Source organism: Anarhichas minor, unplaced genomic scaffold, assembly GCF_050575085.1.
Source record: "Anarhichas minor isolate MPS153535 unplaced genomic scaffold, ASM5057508v1 ptg000002l, whole genome shotgun sequence".
Lineage (NCBI taxonomy): Eukaryota > Metazoa > Chordata > Actinopteri > Perciformes > Anarhichadidae > Anarhichas > Anarhichas minor.
Genome location: NW_027466448.1, coordinates 845,001 through 869,804, shown reverse-complemented (window position 1 = coordinate 869,804; position 24,804 = coordinate 845,001). Strand labels below are relative to the sequence as shown.

The following is a 24,804-nucleotide window of genomic DNA, read 5'->3' as shown; positions in this document are numbered from 1 at the left end:
TGACTCGTGTTGCTGGACTTTTGTGGGAGACCTCACGGAAATCGAGGAATAACTTTTCGTAAGTTATCATCTGAACGAGGATGCGTTGACATTGGACACAGTACTCGCCTCCCAACAGGCTTCTCTGTGATTCAGGAAAACGTCGTCTCTGGATTGATGTTCAGGAGAGCAGAGAGCCGGAAAAATGAAAGCCCGTCATGCACACAAGCTCTGACGGAGGCTGAATGAAAGGTTATAAACACCTGAAATACTTTGTTTTTGCTGTCGTTCCGCTCTCCATAATGTGTTGTTGTCTTGTTCATGAGCTCCCTTTTAGGATTAATACTTGAAGTATCAGTGCTTCCAACACTAAGTCAATTCAGTGGTAGTAAAACACAGTCAGAAGTAGCCTATAAAATGACTTGAACTGCTTTAGAAGATCTCATATCTTAGTGTCTGCACTCAGCCAGAGAGTAGAAGAAGCATCACTCTTTATTTGTGTTGCTCAACAAGAACCATCAGAGTTCTTCAGATAAATTGTCTGATCGCATCAATATTCCGGAGAATCTCCTGTTTAAACTTTCATGCACATCGTATCCATATTCAAGGCTTATCCATTAAACATCTCTGAACCAAGACCTCCGGTACTTTGATCAAGTAGCTCATGAGAAATAAAAGTGAGACGGTTTCACCTGTTATCACAATGTGTCAGGTGCATTTAATTCATACTTCATGTCTTCTGCTAGCCATCTCATTCCAGGTTTAAACTTCTGTATTCAGACCTGATTTCAACTTTTTATGGAGGAAACAACACGTCCGTTTGAGGTAAATCTAATAAAACCGACATTCGTTTTGATGTCGCGTAAACATGTAAATATATTCTACTTTCTACTGAAGCGCAATAAATGCACACAAACACATCCAGCTTCCTTCACAGCTGCTTAAATAACAGTCAAGTAAAAGTTCTCGTGAAAGCAAGTATTGATGGCCGCACTCAGAAGATGAACGATGCTGACGCCAGTAAGTGCATGAAAACCCCTTTTCAAAAAGAACCGCATGCTTTTCTCTTAATTTAACTGCCGAATGTCCGTCAAAAGAAAATGGTGCAAAATCCAAATTGCATTTCTCTTTATTTTGAAAATAGATTTCTGCGATGCCACATTTGATGTGAGAAAAGTGGAGTTTAGTTCATCAAATACCAAAGAATTAGATAATCGAAATGATGTTTTGACATTTATTGTGCTCCTTTAAAAGCGACACACAGATAAATGGCAGATTTTCCTTTTTAGGAAAAAGCTAAACTGTGAATACTTGTCATTACGACAGACTCCACGCAGTATAATCTGTATTGTAATTGTTTGTAATCAACAAATACTGTTGAGAAACGACAGGAAACGTGACAAGAATTGCAAGGTATTGCAGGATGATGCGTTTGTGGCGTTTCTAAGTGCGATTAAGCAAATAAATGTATGATGCACCAGAGTGCAGGGCCTTTAAAAGTGCCATTAATCTGATATAACTGAGTGATTAAATCTGCTTTTGCAGTTCCACCATCAAAACAGATTATTTGCACACGTTTTCGCAGCTTCCTGGAGTTTAGAATTAGGTTTTGTTGGTCTATTAAAAGTTAGAAGAGGGTTTGACAGAGAAGGAAGAACGTGTGAGAAAAAGAAAAGGAGGGAAAATATCTGCAGAACGCTTCGAAAAAATCGACTCCAGGCTTGTCAGCGTTATGTGAGAAACTGTGCGAGCTGACAGGCCTGTAGAGAGATTGTCACCTTTTAAAATGCCATTAAATCCCTCCGTAACCAGGTCTACTTCACCCTCACACCCTTAATGCCTCACATCTTCTCATTGATTTGCCAAAGAAGCCTGTCATCACGTTATGCCAAGCTTTCTATTTTCAGCCTAAGCAACTAAACCACTGACCGGAGGAGTCGCCCCCTGCTGGTCAGTAGAGAGAATGCAAGTTTTAAAACACTTCCGCATCAGCTTCACTCGTTAGAACCAGAGGCTGTCGCCTGCTTGAGACAGATAACGGTTGTAATACATTCTGTGTGATTTCTTACTACAGCCTAGTTAAGGTTGCAGTGCTATGATTGGACGATAGCTGATCCCGGGGAGGGGTTTACTGAACGGTCAATTATAATTTAAAGTGTGTATCGGCAACCTCCGGTTCTGGTGTCTTAAACCTTACATTCTCTCTGGTCTCCACCAGGGGGCGACTCCTCTGGTTGTATAGAAGTCTATGAGAAAATGACTCTACTTCTCTCTTGATTTATTACCTCAGTAAACATTGTAAACATGAGTTTATGGTCTCAATCTCTAGTTTCAAGTCTTCTTCAATACAGCATGATGTTCATTTAGTACATTATGGTCCATTTAGAGTCAAACAGACCATAAAGCAGGAGATGCTTTAGGGCGGGGCTACACAGTGATTGACAGGTCTCTACCAGAGACGTCTCTACGTCACTCCTCCTCAGTCCTAATATGGTCACTTCTGTACGTCCCCAATGCTAGCTAGCTAGCTTAGCTATGTTCCACGCACAGATGTAACGTTGTCTTACCTGAAGTGAACATAATGCAACGCTAAAGATTAGACCAGTGGAATAAATGTTTTCGGTCAAATGACCGAATATTTCACAAACATGTTTTTTGAGCGGCTCCTCCTTTTGTTTGTCTTGGTAAAAAATGTGATTCGGTGCATTTTGTAAAGAATTTAAAATAAATGATTAAATTAACCGCAAGACACGTGGAAACAAAGGGTTAAAATAGCTGAGTGGAAATATTTGAGTTTGTTTTCCTTCTATAGAAATAGTATAATCTACTTCATAAAGCAGGGGATGCTTTAGGGCGGGGCTACACGGTGATTGACAGGTCTCTACCAGAGACGTATACGGCGTCTCTACGTCGCTCCTCCTCAGTCCAGATATGGTCACTTCCATTCATTGGCTGCAGAAGAAAAACAACATGGCGACGGCCGTAATCCAAGATGGCGACGGCCAAATCGCCGAACTCAAGGCTTCAAAACGTCAGTCCACAAACCAACGGGTGACGTCACAGCGACTAAGTCCACTTCTTATACACATCTATGATTTCTGCATTTATGCGTTGTCTTTCCCTTCCACCAACATCACCTGTATTCTGAACCGATAATCTATTTACTGGATTAGTCTGGCTGAATAAAAGAGCTGTCGATGAATCAATAACACCGGAGAGAAGACACACACATGTACATGAACACACTGGGACCAGAGCAAAACGCTATCTGTTTATTTGTCGTTGCGTCAACTCTGAACAGAAATGTGCTCCCAGATAACAGCGGCGTTGAAAGGCGTTGTAGATTAATGACTGAATTCTCTTTGCGAGGGAGCCGCTCCTCCTCTATGAGTTATCACAACCTGTGAGGCTGGATGTGAAACAGAGAGACGGTCTAATTAGCTTTGTAGGGAATCGTTAGGAGTGTGTTCTCTTCTTGCCCTGATTCGGTGAGTGGGAACTGCCTGATGCGTGGAGTCTTCCCCAGAGCAATCAGTGGTCTCTCCACCTCTCCTCATCTCTCCCTGGATGATTTGGCTCTAATTAAGACGGCGCACCACCAGGAGAGGAGGAGGAAGAGGAGGAGGGTGTTGACCCTGCTTTCAGTTTGGGATGTCAGAGGTGGGGGGAAAAAAGTAGAGGAGGAGAAGGACGCCAAGATGTAGAAGTAGAGCGGAAGTGAAGGACACAGCTGTAGAAGCAGAGAGGGTGAAGGAAGCCTCGGGGAAAAAGATGAGGAAAGGAAATTAGTTTTGGTCAAAATATGAATCCCAATTTTCTCCCTCGATTCTTCGGGACACTGTGTTTTTTTATGACATTTTTATTGCAATCCATATTGTCTTTCTGCAGGCAGACAAAGAATACGATTATTGTTGACAAGTACTGCGAAATTTAAGAAAAATCAACCCACACTTTGGTCTCTTGTCTGCTCTTTTGAAGGTATTCTTGGTGACCTGTGGCGATCACACTTCTGTCTTTGGCTAATTAAAGAGATGAGTCAGAGCCTCTGTCGTCTTATTGTGATGGTTCAGGTGGCTGTATGAATTCACGTTGTCACTTTGAATCTATTTTACCTGCTTTTGATTGTCATAATCGCCTTTTAATCTGATTCCTCAGCATTATGAACAATGTCGGTCTCTGGACTGAAATATTTCACCAACTAGTGGACGGGTTACCATGGACATTTTGCTGCAGGTATTCATATTCCCCAGAGGATGAATCCTACTGACTTTGGTGATCCCTTGACTCTTCCTCTATTCCCAACATGAGTTTGACATTTCGGGCTTTTAGTGAAATATCTTAACAAATATTTAATGGATTACCGTAGAATTTGAAACAGATATTCATGGTTCCCAGAGGAACTCTGAGAACTGGGACTCCCCTGTGTCTGTCCCAGATTTATTTACATCAGTGTGCTGCCCTCCCTCTTCCTGTGCACCAGTGTGTCATAAGGTTCACACACTTGTCTTTCGTTTCGGGAGAAATTGGGGGCGCTTGGTTTGATGCAGGGGTTGTCCCTGCTAATACAAACATGGCAGAATCATCGTCAGCCCTAATCAGCACACAGTATCGGTTCATATCAATATTTCTCCAGCGTGACCCTCTAGATCAGATCCACACTCCTGTTCTCTTCGCTCTGACCCCGTCCTCCCTCCGTCCTCCCTCCGTCCTCCCTCCGTCCCCAGCAGGTATAATTTGCTCCCTGAGGGTGAAAAGGTCACTGAGGCAATCAAAGGCAGCCCGAGCACATGCACACACACAGAGTGCAGCAGCGACCGGCTGAGTGACAGTCTAATTACCCGGCGTAAGAGAACCAAACCCCTCCAATGTACTGCAGTTAACGGGATCAGAAGGCCACTTGTCCTCCCCCTCCACCCCCCCATTATGCATACTGTTCATATGTAGTATGGAGAGACGTAGATTGGTCCAAAGATGGTGGCTCATACGTGAATGGTCGAGGGAATGACTCTGGCTCCACAGATAAAGTAGAGCAGAAAGAGAGAGAGGGAAGAAAAAAGGGAATTGCTTTTGGTCATTCAGGGAATAAACCTTGTGTGTTGAGGTTAACTAGGATTTGTGTGTGTGTGTGTGTGTGTGTGTGTGTGTGTGTGTGTGTGTGTGTGTGTGTGTGTGTGTGTGTGTGTGTGTGTGTGTGTGTGTGTGTGTGTGTGTGTGTGTGTGTGTGTGTGTGTGTGTGTGTGTGTGTGTGTCCTAGATGTCCTGTTTACTAGAAGCCGTTTTCAGGATCAGGTGTTTTCGAACAGCTGCAGTGAAGTGAGGTTCTGTGCTCTCCAAGAGGAGATAAAAAGAGAAAGATGTGTCAGCTGGCTCTTTACCTCGACCTCCAGACGTCACATTTCAAAGGGAGGCTGAATAATAATATTAATCTGCTGTTCGGCCCTCATGTGTTGAGTTACACTTAAATACTGTAACTTTGATCCTGTGGCGCTGACCAGAATAGAAACAAAGTTCACATATTCAGTCAGAGTTACACCCGACAACTGCTATAACTTGACCATGTGCTAAGAAAATAGTTGATTTATATGACTTTATTGTTTCTTTATTAAGAAGTATCTCACGTTTTCAATAAAAGCAGATAGAACACAAAACATATTTAATATAAATGTAGTTTATAATTGAATTTGGCCAAAGAATTTAACAAAATAGCTCTATGCCTTTTGACGGAAACATAATAATCATCATTAATACATTTTATATATTATATTGTTTATTTGATTACCAAATGATTGAATCAAAAAGACAACGAGTAACTCAGAGATATGAACATAGACTGAAGGTGTAACCGGCAACACACCATAAACTAACCTCCACAGTGACGAGGAGGAATTATGATAATCTGCTAACTCATATTCATAGACTACTGTATTGCCTTTATATAAACCCTATAAAGGAAGTTAAGTATTGAATGTATTATGAAGAAACAAAGGTTGAATATCCTCTAAACAATTTGAATCGGCTGCTAAATATTTACTGAAATGTAGATTTAAGACTTCCTGTTTCTAAAGAATCTAAAAGCCAATTTACTTCTTTGTATGATCCCTAAACATGTAAATAGTGCTTTTATCGGTCAACTATTTTTGAGAGACTTCACTACGGCGAGTACAAACCTTTTAACTGCACACACAGCCTTCAGCACCGGACAGCGCTCATTCAGCAACAATTAAAACCAACACAATACATCCAACGAGGGACAACACGTTTTCTACCCGCACTCTTCTCCTGATCAAACGCTCCATCGCTCACATCATTTGTGACGTGGCTCCGTTCCTGTCGTCCCCTGAACGCTGCATACAGTTAACGAGCTGGACTGTGTGTTATCGCAGTTTATCGGAGAGCTCGGCTCTGAACTGGTCTGCTTACATCAGACAGACGGCGACGCCTAATCTGTTGGCTCCAGATTTATTCTGTGGTCCCTGAAAATATGACGCACATGGACATGCACTCAGACACGCTGCCATCAATACAGACTCAGAGGAGCACTCTCATCTCTGTCCTTGATGAAGGAGGTTTTAACAAATCTCCTTTTTATATAATTTAAGGCCTTGGATGCACCTCCACCTTTACGACTGTCCCAGAGTTTATAGAAGCACACAACACACACACGTGTAAAGCCATTAGCCCTGCAGCTGCTCGTGTAACATCTTTATTGGTCCCAGTGGAAACAGTGGTTAGGGCCACTCCAACTCAATTATTGCATCTTAGCCAGTGTCCCAGTGAAACAATGATAAATATTCATGCAGCTTAACCAGAGAACAGTTGGTGTGTGTGTGTGTGTGTGTGTGTGTGTGTGTGTGTGTGTGTGTGTGTGTGTGTGTGTGTGTGTGTGTGTGTGTGTGTGTGTGTGTGTGTGTGTGTGTGTGTGTGTGTGTGTGTGTGTGTGTGTGTGTGTGTGTGTGTGTGTGTGTGTGTGTGTGTGTGTGTGTGTGTGTGCGTGCGTGCGTGCGTGCGTGCGTGCGTGCGTGCGTGCGTGTGCGTTTTTGTGACATTGACTCCCATCCCAGAGCTGCTGCTGTGCATATGTGAGTGAATAGGAGTGGTCGCATTAATGAACTACATGTACTTGAGTACAGTTTTTAGATGATTGTACTTTACTGGAGTATCTCCATTTCATGTTACTTAATGCTTCCAACATTGTATTATTATTATTATTATCTGACAGATACAGCTACTCTGTATCCAATATTTCACACACAAAACAAAGATTATAGAAAAATATAACAGATTGAATCCCCAGAAATGAGTTTCTTCTTCTTCTCTCCGATTAATCGTCTCTCGACCCCTCAGATTTATCTGGTGACCCTTTGGAGGGGCCCGACCCCCATGTTGGGAACCACTGGACTAAACTATCTGACTGTATATAAAGAAGTTAAAGTATCTACAACAGTAACATGCTGCACTAACACTGATGCTTCAGTATTAACTGTCACATAGAAACACATAGGAGACATTCTACTACAGAATGAGTACTTTTACGTTGATACTTTAGGTACATTTAGTAATATACAATAGTAAGTAAGTAAAACATGTGTATGTGGACGTATGGAATAAGTTACCACCATGTCTTTAACACCCACACTTCACTTTTAGTGTCTTTTTTCTTCCACACATTGACTCAGTTTCACAGGTTCAAATGAGTTATGTTAACCAAACGGCCTCCGCGGCTGTTTGTTTCTTGTGTTGGATTATGTGTTTCCAGTTTGCTTGCTCAGCGGCATTATTTCTCCGCCACGGTGCTTTACAAGCTGACTAGTCTATTAGAAGGACCCGTTTGAATCACGTCGCCCTGCAAGATGAGAGGGGCAGTTAATTCCCAGACTGTGAGTAAGTGCACAGCGCTGCGGAGGTCCGCTGGTTTAAATTCACAGGGTTTTGATCATACTTCACCCCGTTAATAAGGTGCATTCAATCCTACAAAGAGGCGTCCTCACAGCACGGATTGCCGTTTTTAATGACTCCCTCAGACCCTCTCGGGCTCCTAAATAATGATCTCACTCGCTGAGGTTTACGGTGCACAACTCACAACTCACACAGCATGTCGCTACATCACCCACTGTGGGATAAGTGGGGTATTGACTTGGCAAAATGAACCCTCTTTGTTTTTCGTCGATGGCCAGGCGATATCAGCGCCACTTCGTCCTTGTTGAAACTAGTGGAGGACCACTAGTCAGAGGACTGCAGCGACAAACTGCAGATCTTAAAGGACAAAGCTTATTTTTGTAGTTTTGGCATCATTTCTGTTGCTGTGATAACTTTGTACTCAACAAAAATGCATGCTTAGCCCTAATATACCACTGCATGTATACATCTTTTATTTGGCTGAATTTTGAGGTGTGAGTGACACGACATGGAGAGGCGACTGTTTGTTCTGAACAACAATGAAGAGGTTAGCGAAGATGCTGCAATAGCATCAGTTATATCCGAGAGACAACCTCTGGTTAGGTTAATTTAGAGTCAAACAGACCATAAAGCAGGGGATGCTTTAGGGCGGGGCTATACAGTGATTGACAGGTCTCTACCAGAGACGTATGCGGTGTCTCTACGTCACTCCTCCTCAGTCCAGATATGGTCACTTCCTGTTCATTGGTTGCAAAAAGCCAAGATGGCGATGGCCAAAATGCAGAACTCGAGGCTTCAAAACATCAGTTCACAAATCAATGGGGGACGTCTCGATGACTAAGCTCACTTCTTATCTTATCTGGCTTCAGTAAGAGTTTGATTGATAGATGATTCATCCAATCACCTTCCCAGGTATGTCCCAGTTTCCAAGGATGGTTTCTCAGATGGTTCTGTGGAACAACCCATCTGGTGCAGGTCAGGTTAATTAGAATGTGCCAGAGGCCACCATAGTTAGGCTTTTACAGCCAAATATTTTCTCCGAGGGGGGGGGGGGGCCTTACTATATAAATACTATTGCTCCAGGGACTGCAGTTAGTGACAGTGTGGGCTCCGCGGTGGCTCTGACAGCATAGCAGACGGGGGCGGGGCTTAGCGAGGGGTCAGTTAACTTGGTGATGTCGATCTTACAACTGATGGCAAAACTACAGGTAAGACCCAAGCACTAAGAAACCGTCATGATCCTTTAATCACTAAACTACTATTTGATTTTCCAACTTGCTCCTCCCTGGGACCAGAGGCGGACCTGTATTACGCTCCGGGCACGGCCTCCTGCCAGGTGTGTCCTCTTTCCTCTCAGCCTCCTCCATCTCTAACAAATCAACTCAAGGCCTCGTCTCCCTCTTCCACATCCTCTACACGGGGTTAGATCTGTTCAGTCGCAAGCAACACCGGTGAGAAAATAAGGTTCAGTCCACTTTGTGTCCGGATGAAATGAGAGTGAAGGTGTGTTTTGAGGCAGATTGTCTGATTTGCAAAGACATCAATCTCTATCATGTCTGGTTTAAGTGATCCTCTCTAACTCGTACTTACTCTCTCTCTCTCTCTCTCTCTCTCTCTCTCTCTCTCTCTCTCTCTCTCTCTCTCTCTCTCTCTCTCTCTCTCTCTCTCTCTCTCTCGCCACTTGTGTTGCCATCTGTTCTCGATTAATGTGAGTTACGAGCAGTAATTGAAGCATCTGTTCATCCGGTGTGCATCCTTTGCTCTGACACTCTGACACACAACATACAACACCTCTCTCTTTCTCTCTACAACTGTCAGTCTCTCCTTCATTTTGTGTTTCATCATGTTTCTCTTATAAACTCTTCATGTTTCTCCTTTAACTGCCCCGACGTTTTCTTTAGCCGGTTGGTTGGTTTTGGTCTGGACTGAAATATCTCAACAACTATCGGATGGATCGTAAGGACATTTTGTACACACATCCGTGTTATTCAGAGCATGAACCCAACCGACTTTGGTGATCCTGTGACTTTTCTTTTCGGCGCAACCATGAGGTTGATATCTGTGGATTTGAGTGAACCTTTTCACCAATTATTATAATTGCCATTTAGTTCATATCCCAGTTCATTTTTGAAGGCCAACCAGGAAATTAGCATCGCACTAGTTCCCTCGACAAAAAAGCCAATAAGATTCTTCCATTGGATTTTGGATTATTGCAGAAAATAAGCAAGATAATCTTTACAAATGAACACCACTTTTAAGATTTTTGAAGCCAAACACCAGAAGTAAAAAGCTGCATTCGTTTATAAAGGAACTACCACTCAGTCACACGAGCACAAGTAAACACAACGAGGCCGTAAAGGCAGACTAGCCAACAAGTTAACGTTTAGTCAACCCCCTTTAACACTAAAGCTTACTGATAGAACAAAACGTTAAAATCTCTTGTGTTACCCAGAGACCTTATTTCAGGCATCTAACCAAAAACACATTCAAGAAACCCACTGACTTTGAGACTAAGGAACAGGAAGTCGACTCTTTTCTGGGTTTTAGTACTTTGAGCAATCTATCTATCTATATGCAAGGATGTGCCGCCCATGGGCATTGTTCTGGGATTATTTCAGGATAATGACGCATCACAAAATATAGACGATGCTGAAGGTTAAGACGAACACCGACTCCTCTCAGCACAGCGTGAGACTCTCATCATGATGAGAGAGAAGAACACATCTGAGAACTCTGGTCGTCTCAGAACATCCGTCCGTTTGTGGAGCAGCCGTCGGGTAACGGTAGTGATGTCATATGCTGGTGATGTCATACGGAGTCTGATCACAAGAACAGGATCATCAATGAAACTTAATCACATCATTGATGAGATGAGAATGTGTTTTAAAGATTTGGGAACTTCTTGTGTTGCTGCTCAAGACAGACTATTTGTTTACATACGAGAATAATAAAGAAATGTTGATTCTTTTCTACATTATTTTTAATCAGAAAGAACCGATAAGAGTATCGATAAGGAACCGAACCGATAAACAAAATCTATAAGAGTGCTAATATCGATAGAATCCTAACGATACATCTCTAGTGACAGATAAACGATGGGTAGAACTCTCTAGAGCCGAGGGGAGCTGCAGATTCTCTCACCTACATTGTCATTTAATACATTATTATCATGAAAACATTGACTAAAGTCGAACATTCATTTAGTTTTCTAAGCCCCAGGAGCTCCCAGGGTGCTTATCCTGTATATGAACACAGGAAGGAGGAGTTTAAGTTACACACACACAGCCAGGGTTAGTCTTGTCCCTTTTATCGATCGCTTCACTATAACTGACGTGGACCTGTCAGCTGAGGTTGAAGACGCTGTCTGAGTGCTCGATGGGGAATCAGTGTGAAATATCTACGAACCAGACGAGCCAGTTTGTGAAGAGACTCTATAATCTGACAAGAGTTTTCCTGAGACGCTGAGAGACAGACGGGGCAAAAATAAATAAATAAAACAAGACAGAAAGTGTGTGTGTGTGTGTGTGTGTGTGTGTGTGTGTGTGTGTGTGTGTGTGTGTGTGTGTGTGTGTGTGTGTGTGTGTGTGTGTGTGTGTGTGTGTGTGTGTGTGTGTGTGTGTGTGTGCGCGTGCGCGTGTGTGTGAGACTGAGACTGTCTGGACTGTATACCCCCTGTATGTGCTTAGCAGGCAGCGTAGCCAGACTGAGCTAATAGGCAGGATGTGTGTGAGCAGGAGGCTGGAGGTTTCCTGCTGTCACTTTCTGTCTCTGGCATGTTTACACCCTGGATGGGGGTAAGAAGCTCTGACACACACACACACACACACACAGTCTTACCTATTGTGTTGCACATTCACTCAAACACACTCATGCAGAGATAATATCCATCTTGCTATGATTATAACGTCTTCTCCTCTGCTATAATCACCCTCATCTCCCTGAAATTATCCTCCCCCAATCAAAAGTAGTCAAGAATAGAACACGGATGCCTAAAAGGGAAACGCTGCATCCTCCGTACGGCAGCCAAGATCAGTGTGAAGGCGACAGATTTATTGGGCCTTGCTAAATAGAGGTAGGCAGACAGGCGGGGCGTCCATATGTCCGCCCAGCTAACTCATCCCAGTCCAGCCTGGACGAGGGTCAGAGGGCAGGCTGCTGTCTCTCTCCTCAGCGGGGGACACTTGGCATCAGTTAAAGAGCTAAAGCAGAAGCCTGTGTTTCTGCTTCTTATTGTCAAATAGAAGGTAATGTGTCTGCATCTAAAGGGGAACTCAACTGGTGTTACACATCACGAGTTTGCTTACAAATACAAACACTACCAACTTGTCAAATACTGACGCTTGGTCAGTGGCTCTACGCTTGAAACTACAACGCTCCATTTACTCCTCCAGAGTCCGTTTTTGACTCCGCTCATTACCTGCATTGTGTCTTTTCAAATTAAACTTCTGTGTTCACAGGAATTGTGTAGTTTCTGCTCGTTACACGCTAGGAAGGTGCACTCTGTAAAATCTAAATCTTTGGCAGGTGTGTCTGCAACGACAACTGCTGTATTAATGCACCACCATCTACTAAATGAACATCATGCTGTGTTGAAGAAGACTTGAAACTAGAGATTGAGACCATAAACTCATGTTTACAATGTTTACTGAGGTAATAAATCAAGAGAGAAGTAGAGTCATTTTCTCATAGACTTCTATACAACCAGAGGAGTCGCCCCCTGGTGGACACTAGAGAGAATGCATCTTTAACACATGAAGCTTTGACTTCACTCGTCAGAACCGGAGGTTGACTTTACTCTTGTTATGTAACGTTGCGTAAGATATTCTACTAATTGCGTTTGTTATTTATATATTTATGCTAGTTGCGGTTGTTAACGTTATTATTTTAACACAAACCATGATCTTTTTTCTAACCTTAAACAAGCAGATTTGTTGTCTAAACCAATCGTTTCATAGCGTTGATTACGTGTCAGTGCGCACTTCTGCAAGTGTGATACAAGGCTGATATGAAACTTATTCATGAGATGCATTTTGATTCAGAGTTGTGGGAGTTCATTGTATTCATGGTCGTTTTAATCTTATGTCTGTGGTTGTTCAGGTTCTGTGAGCTCATATAACCTCCTAAAACGCAGATGTGTCTGCCCAACTTTGAAAGAGTTATAGTATTCTGTGTGATCCAACTTTTGACTTGTATTTATAGCCAATAAAAGCTCCAGCAATTTAGGAGACTAAACCGCAAATGGAACAAACATAAGGTCAATAATTGAAAATGATGACAGCGTTTTAAGGGAGACGACCCCGGCTGTAATTACCAACCATTTATCCCACTTTGTGTTAATCAACGGTGAAATGACACCGTGTCCCGTTCACGTTCATCTCCCAACACCAACAATGGCCTCGCACATTAGATTAGCCGTGACCCTCGGCTCCATTCGTTTCAATGAGGCTGTCTGAAGAAGAGGAGGAGGACAAAGACGGTGCGAGTGCTGGAAAGTGGCAGCCAGGACAGGAGCTGCCATGTAATCTAATTCCTCCCCTCTTTGTCTTCATTCATTCGGTGTCATGACAGATTATGTTTAAATGGGAGTCGAGAGGGCAGAATGATGAATGAGCGAGGGGAAAAAGGGGGAGGAATGAAAGGGGGGAGAGAGAGAGAGAGAGAGAGACGGGACAATTAAGTTACAGTCTGGTCGGCAGTGAGAGAAGAAGAGTGTTTGTGTGTCCTCATGAATTTCGTGTCATGATTCATTGTCTGTAATGTTGCTGTGAAATGCACGAGGGGTCCTGATGAAGTGTGAGCCGCTCGTGTGTAGACTGTGTGCATGCTGTATCGGTGCTGTGCAGGTTGATTCACAAGCTACACAGTATATAGACTTTAAGTACAGTTTGATGCAAATACTTCTGTAGTTCTGTAAGTTTTGATTGCTACTTTTACTTAAGTAATAAAGTATTAGTACTTCTTCCACCACTGTATGTTGGTCTGTATTTCAGACTGAAATGTCTCAACAAGCGCAGACATTCATGATCCCCAGAGGATGAATCATACCGACTCAAAACTGAGATAAAAACAAACACCTATCCGCTAGCATGGCTGAAAACAAAGCCACAGTTACATCATTTTAGCCGCCGACATCTTGATTCAATATCAAGAGAATAAAAGCCTCGCATAACCCCTTCTACTGTGTCTTCTTCCTGCAGGCCTACTTTCGTCAGGGGGTTGCCCTGCAGTACCTGGGCCGTCATGCGGACGCCCTGGCAGCGTTCGCCTCCGGCCTCGCCCAGGACCCCAAGAGTCTCCAGCTGCTGGTCGGCATGGTGGAGGCCGCCATGAAGTCGCCCCTCAGAGGTACATTCTGTCTTGTGTTTGTATCGTTCATCCGTCCAACAACAGATTCGTGCATTTATTAGTTTCACTCCTTTACCATAACTTTATGTTTGAAAGTTTTCAGGAGGGCAGAGTGAGATGTCGGCGTTTGGGGAAACTGTCAAGTTTCCACTTTTTCTTTTGTTCTTTTGTTCTGTTATTCCGCGGCTCTCCTCTGGGATGAAACAAAAAGACGACCCGTCTGATGATTCACATCTCTCAAAGAAGTGGATGCACATTTTGATGTGACAAAGAGCGAGAAAAGAGAGATGTAGAAAATAAATAAAACAAGCGAGTCAGATGAAATAGAAAGAGACACTTGTAGGAGTTGAAATTGAAAACAGTGTCTGGAGATTGGACTCATCAGCATCCCCTCACATCCACCGCTGCCTGAATCCATAGGACCACCTGTGTTCGCTGCTCAGGTCAATCTCCTTCTGTATCATGTGGTGGCAGATTCATCCACATGTGAACTCAAACTGCAGCCAGAGGGAGCGAGGAGATGCATCCTCCATGAGGCAGCGCTTCACTGGCTTCCCAGTGACAGGTTACTGTATTAGTGATGCCTGTTCTCAGGTCAGTGGTATGAAAACAAGAACAAATGGGTTTCAAGTCTAGATTTTAGTTTAGATTCTTCCCTAATGTTGGGAAGAGATGTTGCGATACCGTTTTTCATCCTACTGATATCTGAACTTGCAGATTTCCAATACAAAGTTACAGATCTGATAGCATTTTATTGGCGAGCCAAGGAGCGAACCATCTCACTTCTTTTTCCTCTCTGTGGAGAGTCGCTGATGTATGGATGTATGGATGTATGGATGTATGGATGTATGAGTAACACGTGTTGTTGTTCTTCTTCCTGTGTGGAGGGTTTTCTTGTACATTTGCCACTTTAGTCTCAGAGAATATCAAATGTTTTTTCTGGGATGTTCTCTGAATATCACCCTCCTCCCCCGGCTCTGTGACTCTATTATTTCTTCACCTAATGGCCCCAGTTGTACACATTACACACAGACATTTGATCCATTTCTGATATGAAAATGAAATGAAAGGAAGAACATCTTTAAGCATGACATCAGAGAACATCCAGACGGTCACCAAAACGAATCTATTTAGTTTGAAGTTTAGCGACATATCAAGAGCCGTTACTTTGAGTTTGAAGAGGGCAAAGAGGCAGCAAGTACTAATTTAGTGGAGATATGATTAATCTATTAGTCAAATCTATTTTCTGATTAGCTCCATGTCCATATTCAAGACTATAACGAGCTTAAAGTAAAGAGCAGAGGACCGTGACAGGTTTGCTTTGCTACACGTTTGTTAGCGTGAGTCTGCTTCTCGTGGAGCTCATGATGAAATATTTACAAGGTAGATTCCTGTGTGTCATTGATCTGTTCATCCCACCGTTCCCAGTGCACTTCAATGTGCAGCTCTCCACAGCCTGAGAAGATGAAGGAGGAGTGCATACAATTTAAGAATGGTTTGCAGGCAGGATTATGTTCTTACCCTTCAGCTGTATCGAAATGAGAGCACGGCTTCTTGGGAATAGCCGTCTGCTTGGCAAGCTACAGCAAATGTCTGTGCGTGTGGAATTTTGCATCTGCCGGCAGACTGGAGAGCATATCTAGTTTTAGTATTCACAATATTTCCCTTTGAGGTAGAGCGTGACGGGGCGTGTTGAGCACAAGGCCGTCTGGAGAATGACCAAATGAGCAGCGGCTCTGTTGCAGCAGGTGGAATGAAACCACTCTGTGTTATTATCTGTTGAGAGCGATCACAGGGAAATAGTCACAAAAGGCAATCTATCAGTTTGATGTACAGGGAACACACCACATGTCCGTTTGTTCGTGACATCGTTTTTAATACTGTTGCTGGTTGTGTTGCCTAAACCTAACTGTTGCTGGTTTTGTTGCCTGAACCTAACTGTTGGTTGTTCTGTTGCCTGAACCTAACTGTTGGTGGTTCTGTTGCCTGAACCTAACTGTTGGTGGTTCTGTTGCCTGAACCTAACTGTTGGTGGTTCTGTTGCCTGAACCTAACTGTTGCTGGTTTTGTTGCCTGAACCTAACTGTTGGTTGTTCTGTTGCCTGAACCTAACTGTTGGTTGTTTTGTTGCCTGAACCTAACTGTTGGTTGTTCTGTTGCCTGAACCTAACTGTTGGTGGTTCTTTTGCCTGAACCTAACTGTTGGTGGTTCTGTTGCCTGAACCTAACTGTTGGTGGTTCTTTTGCCTGAACCTAACTGTTGGTGGTTCTGTTGCCTGAACCTAACTGTTGCTGGTTTTGTTGCCTGAACCTAACTGTTGGTTGTTCTGTTGCCTGAACCTAACTGTTGGTTGTTTTGTTGCCTGAACCTAACTGTTGGTGGTTCTTTTGCCTGAACCTAACTGTTGGTGGTTCTGTTGCCTGAACCTAACTGTTGCTGGTTTTGTTGCCTGAACCTAAATTCAGTTTTCAACGCAAAACAAAGTCGTGCCGAGCGACACAAATAAACCCGTACAACCCGTGTACCTGTCCACGAAACCAACCGACTTAATTTCGTGAATTTTTCACAGACTGCCGTGGGACTGAGTCTGATCATCAGCTATGATACGCAGCGTGTCCCTGAACTCCTGCAGAAGCATCACTGTGCAGATCTGATGCACTGTGGGAGGTTGCTCTGCTGTCCGGGGGCTGCAACCTCAAAAAAAACAACTCCATCTCCCATAAGCTTCAAAGCAAGCACGCCTCAGAAGCTAAGAAGCCCAGTATCAAGTGTTACCAGGAGTCGTCATGCTTGAGTAAGCAGGAGGAAGGGGCAACATGTTTGGACCATGGAGAAGGCCGGTGTGTAGTGAGCCCAGGAGGGGAGCTGCAGCATTAACAGCGTGGAAGAGGGGCCCCTCCTCTGGCCTATCTGGCTCCTGTGGGGCCTGCTGATGTCTCTTTTATAGGATGATGTGCTGAGAGGTTGTTAGAAAGGAGAGGCAATCCTTCCAATTCTTACCGGGGGGATGTTTACTAAGCTCTGCCTCAAATTGGCAACATTTTACATCGCCACCTATTTTTGCAATTTAGCGTCGTATTGCTAAGACTACGGAGAACCGCTGCAGTTCATCTCATTTGCATAAAATGCAGATAACTGTGACCTGATGTCGGGATGTTTTGTCAAGCGTTGCACACGTCTGGAAAGCAAAAAGAAGAAAAGATTGAATGAGTTGTGAAACGTCAGAGTGGGAGTTGTCTCTTGATTAAACGGTGCCATAGATTTCATCAGTCAGCAGCGATAGATCAGGTGCAGCAGCTGTTTTATTCTTGCACCTCTGAACAGGAAGTTGGAGGAAGAGGAAGAGAGTGTTGAGTTTTGCTAAACTACTGTAACTCGAGCAGAAATACTGTGTAAGCAAATGTGCATTCTATGGCTTATTAATTTAAACTTTTGGATTCGAAGAGTAAATTAGTTATTTCTATCCGCAAAACCTTGTTGCAGTCCTTCAGTGAGTGAGACGGACATGATTTGACTGTAAAATGCTCACAGAAGGGCGGAAAATCCTCTAAATATCCCCACAGACCGTTGTGGAGGTGGACTCTGTCCCATGTAAAATAACAGCTGGAATGTCTCCGCCTCCACCAAACACATGATCATCACTTGACCAGACTTGATGGACCCTCAGTGGCTGGAAATTCTGGGTGGGTCCAGAATAATATCTGACAGGTTGTAGGTCAGCAGGATGCTCCAGTAGCACAGCAGAGGGCAAGGAGGCAAGAAAGGACCGTTTAATCGGTGCTTAAATTATATGTAACACACATATAATGTGGTGTTCATACAGTGCAATGTATCTGTGCCAGTAGATGAGAGTGTTGAATTAAATGAATGCGTACATTTGCAATACGAAAGCTTTTATCTCTTGTGATCTAAAGTAAATAAGACGAAGGTAAGTAACATGCAGGTACTTTGTTAAACAATTCAACAACTGTTCAAACAGTCTGTTGCAAAGCCCAATGAGAGGTGCACATGCTGGACTTGTTCTGCTCTGACTCACTACTCCGGTTACTTCAGTGCAAAGCAGAATCACAGCAGCAGAGATGGTGAAATCCAGGAGTCACAGCTCTGCTCTGTCTCTGCTCCACTTGGCTGTCGCCCCCTCAGGACCAGGAGCAGCCATTAGCACTAATTCTCCCTCCAATCACCCAGAAATGATTTACTGACGGTGCAACAGCTGCATGCTTCGTCTCCATACCAACAGGTTTAGCTATACTAATCGTGTTTTGGAATTATTATAAGGTTTCCAAAGCATTTACATTAGTTCAAGTTAACGATGTTGGATAATAAATAAGTTGGATATGTTAGTTCCAACGAATCAGAACCCATTCTGAGCTGCTTTAGGATGAGTGTTCTGTTGTGAAGGTACTTGGGGTTCAGTGTCTCCGACCCACATCACCTCACCGGCGTCTTTGTGCTCCCCCCCCTCACAGACTCCCTTGAGCCGACCTACCAGCAGCTGCAGAGGATGAAGCTGGACAAGAGCCCGTTCGTGGTCGTGTCCGTCATCGGTCAGGAGCTGCTGACCCACAGCTTCCACGGCGCCTCCGTGGTGGTGCTGGAGGCCGGGCTGAAGATCGGCACGTGCTCCCTCAAGCTGCGCGGCTCCGTGTTCTCGGCCCTGAGCTCGGCCTACTGGTCTCTGGGCAACGCGGAGAAGAGCGTGGCCTACATGCAGCAGGACCTGGAGGTGACCAAGACCTTAGGTATGGAAGAGGAGAGGAGGGCGAGGTGAGGAGCGAACGGACGGCGAGGACAGTGAACGTCACACGCTCTTTTGTCTCTTTGTCCGCAGGGGACCAGTCGGGGGAATGCCGCGCTCACGGGAACCTCGGCTCCGCCCTCTTCTCCAAAGGCAGCTACAGAGAAGCGCTGGCCAATCACAGGAACCAGCTGGTGCTGGCCATGAAGCTCAAGGACAGGGAGGTACGTTTGAATGCAGAGAGAGAGCTCATGTATATTCATACGCATGTTGTGTAGGTTTGCAGTGCGGCGCCCTTCACCTCATCCACAGAATGAAGGAGAGCACAGTTAGTAGAGAAGCCCCCGAACCCCGGTTCTTAACGGGAACCGGTTCTTAACGAGTAAAAACAAGGAGTATCGATAAAGTCCGGAGTTAACGGTTCTGCTATCGGTACTTTAGAAGTTCTGGAGTGAGATGTGTGTGTGTGTGTGTGTGTGTGTGTGTGTGTGTGTGTGTGTGTGTGTGTGTGTGTGTGTGTGTGTGTGTGTGTGTGTGTGTGTGTGTGTGTGTGTGTGTGTGTGTGTGTGTGTGTGTGTGTGTGTTAATCAATAATGTTTGTTGTTGGTTGATCTTCGATATTCTTTGTTTTCTCTGCTTGTTTGTGCACAAACATCTGTGAACACCGTCGACCAGAACACACAACATCTAACGGACGAGTTCGATCTTTCTTTCATGTTTAGATTCAGTTTGATAAAATACAATCTTATCTTACATCTACACGGTTTAGTGTCGGGATGCAACGGATCACAAAACTCACGGTTCAGATCGTATCGCAGCTTTTTGAGTCACAGATCAGATCTGCAGAAACAGAAGGCTGCAAATATCATTTTTAGAGATTCTGGATCGTATTTATTTTGCTGCCAATATCTGATCATCGATGAGCCGCGTCGGCCGATAAGAATCATTTACCCCCTAAAGTCATAAACGTCAAACATTATTACGGATTATGGATCAACTACTCTCTGTTGCACCACAAGTACAGTATATACACAGTATATATATAGTTATATATCTATAGTTATATAGTTATATTGCATTTTGAAAGCATTGTTTCTAGCTTCATACTTGACGAACAGTGATATCAAAGTTGAATTTGAAGGAACAATAACTCGATATTAACAACATAGTTCTACTTGTTAGAAGGTTTTACATAAATAAACTTTCTCTTCATATTCTCTTTTGTTCTCCCTCAGCTCTCCTCTCACAAGTATAAAGTACAACACTCAACACCTTTGGATCAATATAGTTATTGCAGGTTCAGAACTGACTGCAGCGCTGGGCTGATTATTGTTATTGTTGTTATATATCTTCTAGCTGTTGCTGTAGGTGTTTGTAATGTACATCTTTATTAAAGCTGTGTTGTTAAAGGCTCCACTGGACGTTCACACAGCTCGATATCACACACACACACACACACACACACACGGCCACTTAACAGCATGTGATTGCAGCCTGGATGTGGAGCGGCGGATTGAACAGCTGTCAGTAAGACGAATGAGGCTTTGAGTAAGTTCATTTTAATGGAAGAACACATCGTGTCTGCTGGTGTTCCTGAGCAGCTTCCTGTTCCACAACCTCAGACAGGAGAGCAGTGTGTGTGTCTGTGTGTGTGTGTGTGTGTGTGTGTGTGCGTGTGCGTGTATGTGTGTGTGTTTTCTGACGAGTCGAATGTCAGGTGTGTTTGTTGACGGGCGGATTATCGAGCCTCTCCTCTTACAGGTGCACAGCCTGAGGCGACTGAAACACGGCCGTCAAACAGGAATCCATATCTCCCGCTGTGTGTTTCCAGACGGCGTGCTGCCAAACAAAGAGCTGATGGTTAACAAACACACAGGTTACAAACAACACCTTTATAATATAATGGTATTCAGCCCAGTGCGATGGCTTTGTAAACAAAACACTCGCTTATAAGCAACAGTTTTTGGTAATCAATGAATCGTTTGAGTCTGAGAATTAGTTCCTTTTCTCTGTTTTCACTGTGAAATCTTTCTTTACGTTTGGACAAAACAACAACATCTCTGAAGACGTCACCTCTAACTATTGGAGATTTTTCTTTATGGTCTAAATAGTGTATTGATGAAGTTTATGATTGATGTTTAATGTGTGCCAGAGAGGAGTTTCTTCGTCTCTATGGTCGATTCTTAGGCTTCTTTTATGGATTGCAACCACAGACTGTATATAAGAACAGGACGTCGTCATCAAGACGCCTCTCGTTGCTTTGTGGACGTTTTGAAGCCTCACGTTCAGCGTTCACTAAATGAACATCATGCTGTATTGAAGAAGACTTGAAACTAGAGATTGAGACCATAAACTCATGTTTACAATGTTTACTGAGGTAATAAATCAAGAGAGAAGTAGAGTCATTTTCTCATAGACTTCTATACAACCAGAGGAGTCGCCCCCTGGTGGACACTAGAGAGAATGCAGCTTTAACACATGAAGCTTTGACTTCACCCTTCAGAACTGGAGGTTGCCGCCTGGTTGCTTCATGTTTTATTGTGAAATGTTACACATGGAGCTCTTTCACCACCACTGTCCTCCCCCCATTACTTTCTGTGCTGTAAACAAACTCAGGTTGTAGGTTGAAGTTCACCTCATTTAAACCAATGAAAAGCTTTTGCACAAGTGACGTTTTTCACATGCGTTTTTTTCAAATCTGTCATCTGGAAAAAATCATAACGCACGACTTACACTGAGACCGATGCGTTGTTTTTGTTTTTTTAATTTGTTGTGAAAATTCTCAATATGAGACAAATCTGAATTCTTAGCAGGAAGCTAACATTTAGCTAAAAACACCTTCTTGCCTCTGTTTGTGCTGACTCAGACTTTCAGACCGACTTGAGTTCATTCACATCTGTGGTTTCTCCGCGACGCAGCAGGAGAACTCATCTCTTCCTTCGTCCCATGCTGAGGGTTAAGAGCTCATATGTTTTGGACAGTTTATCGAGCGCAGCAGCATGAAGGAGGATCTTCCTCCGTCTCTGCTCGTCTTCCTCTTCATTTAGATTCCTTTTTACTGAGCAGGATTTTAATGAGATTTCCCTTCAACATTATATGAAAATATAACATCAACAGGTTGCATCCTATCTTTGATCCCATTGAGTCTCTCCATCTTTTTCTCACACGTGTGTGTATCACACGTGTACTTTTACTTTCTTCTATATACATATTTAGTGCAGGAATGGACATGTATCAAACATCCTGCACGTGCACTGTAAATTGAGTTTTCCAAAATACAAAAAGAACAGTCAGCTACAACCAGCAGGTGATTAGCTTAGCTTAGCATAAAAATTGAATACTGACAGGTTTCATATTATCTTTGATTTCCTTTCTGAAAATGACAAGTGTTGTCAGTCTCTCCATCTTTTTGCTACGTATATAAACGCAGACATAAACGTTGTGCAGCGGCTCTCACACACACAACATGATTGGATTTCTTTTCTTCTTCTCGTTCGGGGGAAACGTTGTGTCCTTGAGGGAAATCAAACACTTGTCTGGCCGGTTGACTGTACACACACAGAGGCCTCCGCGTCATTTATTAAATCTCCCTCTTCCCGCCTCGGAGAGATGTGTCAACTGGATTTTATGTGTTTACGCTCATCACTTTGCTGGGAATTGGGATTTCAGTCGGTGTGTGCTGTCGTCTTTTCACGAACACACGCACACACATGCACACACACACACACACACACATACACACACACACACACAGACACACACACACGCACGCACGCACATGCACACACACACACACACGCACGCACGCACGCACATGCACACACACATACACACACACACACACACACAGACACACACGCACGCACGCACATGCACACACACATACACACACACACACACACACACAGACACACACACACACAACGGCAGCAGAGAGAAAAGCAGTTTGTCCTGATTTTAATTAGGAGGTAAATTCCGCTAAAGGTCAGTTTGGCTGTTTTCACTTTTTAACATTCATTAAGATTTAAAGGGATTTATTAAAAATCATTTCAACTGAAGCATCCGTTGTTCACATAGTAGAGCAAAGTATGTTTATGTCAGAATTTCTGATTAATTTTTTTCTGAAGGTACTTGTACTTGAGTTTTATGCAGCTTTACACTTTTAATCTACTACATTTATTTTCCAGCTTTAATTACTTTACAAATTCAGATTTTGTATTAAAAAGCATGTGATAGGAGACGGTAAACTGAAATGAACTTAGACATAACCAGGCAGCAACCTCCAGTTCTGAAGAGTGAAGCCGATGCTTCATGTGTTAAAGCTGCATTCTCTCTAGTGTCCACCAGGGGGCGACTCCTCTGGTTGTATAGAAGTCTATGAGAAAATGACTCTACTTCTCTCTTGATTTATTACCTCAGTAAACATTGTAAACATGAGTTTATGGTCTCAATCTCTAGTTTCAAGTCTTCTTCAATACAGCATGATGTTCATTTAGTACATTATGGTCCATTTAGAGTCAAACAGACCATAAAGCAGGGGATGCTTTAGGGGCGGGGCTACACAGTGATTGACAGGTCTCTACCAGAGACGTCTCTACGTCACTCCTCAGTCCTAATATGGTCACTTCTGTACGTCCCCAATGCTAGCTAGCTAGCTTAGCTATGTTCCACGCACAGATGTAACGTTGTCTTACCTGAAGTGTCTTTTTATTAAAAGTAACATAATGCAACGCTAAAGATTAGACCAGTGGAATAAATGTTTTCGGTCAAATGACCGAATATTTCACAAACATGTTTTTTGAGCGGCTCCTCCTTTTGTTTGTCTTGGTAAAAAATGTGATTCGGTGCATTTTGTAAAGAATTTAAAATAAATGATTAAATTAAGCGCAAGACACGTGGAAACAAAGGGTTAAAATAGCTGAGTGGAAATATTTGAGTTTGTTTTCCTTCTATAGAAATAGTATAATCTACTTCAGCGTAAGATGAATTCATATTCGTACCTTTATTTATTCTCATGTTTCCTCGACGAACACTCGTGTGAATCAGAGGAAGATGGTTTGGGATGTAAATGAACATGCTAATAACTCCTCTTCAATAATTCATAGCTTCCTCTCGCTCACGTTCTTCAAACCTGCAAACATTTCATTATCGCGTCTCTGACTCCGAAAGGTCAAAGTCATGTCGTTGCTCTAACGTGTGAGCCTGAAGCTGGTTTTCAGAGCGGCTCTAACTTCATTAGTGTCGCTGTGATGACATCAAGGACTCCTTCTCACCGTCTGTAAGATCATCGGAGATCATTTCATCTTTCCACTCTGATGCTCATGAAGGAAACTTCACCTGTGGTCAAAGTAACCAAGTACATTCACTCAAATACTTACTTTAGTACAATTCTGACATACTTGTACTTGAGTATTTTATGCTAAAATATACTTCTCCACTTCTACTATATTCTACTTATTACTCCACATTCATACAACACTTATTGACATATGATATAATACAGAACTACACTGCTAATATACCCAGTAATATATAAAGTATTTAAAATGTGTCTTTCCTCTCGGTCAGAGAGACATTAAACGCTTCATTTATAACAGATATTATATAGATCCTCCACCTTGTCATTGTCATGTTCTCTGCTCCTGCTCTTAAACATCTGTTCATTCAGTTGGAAACGTTGTCTGTTGTTTAAACTGAGATGTAGACGGCAGACTGACGGTATTCGGATGCCGTTTATTATCATCATCCTGCAGCATAAACTCTGTTTTTGCATATAATTAATGTGAAAATTCTCTGTTTATTCCTTTGCCAGTGAATACCCCCACATCAGAGCTGCCTGAGGGAC

General features: G+C 43.2%; 1 protein-coding gene across 1 annotated transcript in view; it reads left to right on the top strand.

Moving 5' to 3' along the window:
• ttc28 (tetratricopeptide repeat domain 28) overlaps window positions 1-24,804 on the top strand; it is a 96,167-nt gene that overhangs the window by 40,556 nt on the left and 30,807 nt on the right. The window contains exons 3-5 of the mRNA XM_076094527.1: window positions 14,073-14,220; window positions 18,691-18,963; window positions 19,053-19,183. Coding sequence (XP_075950642.1) covers window positions 14,073-14,220; window positions 18,691-18,963; window positions 19,053-19,183 — 552 coding nt within the window. The remainder of the gene's footprint in view (window positions 1-14,072; window positions 14,221-18,690; window positions 18,964-19,052; window positions 19,184-24,804) is intronic.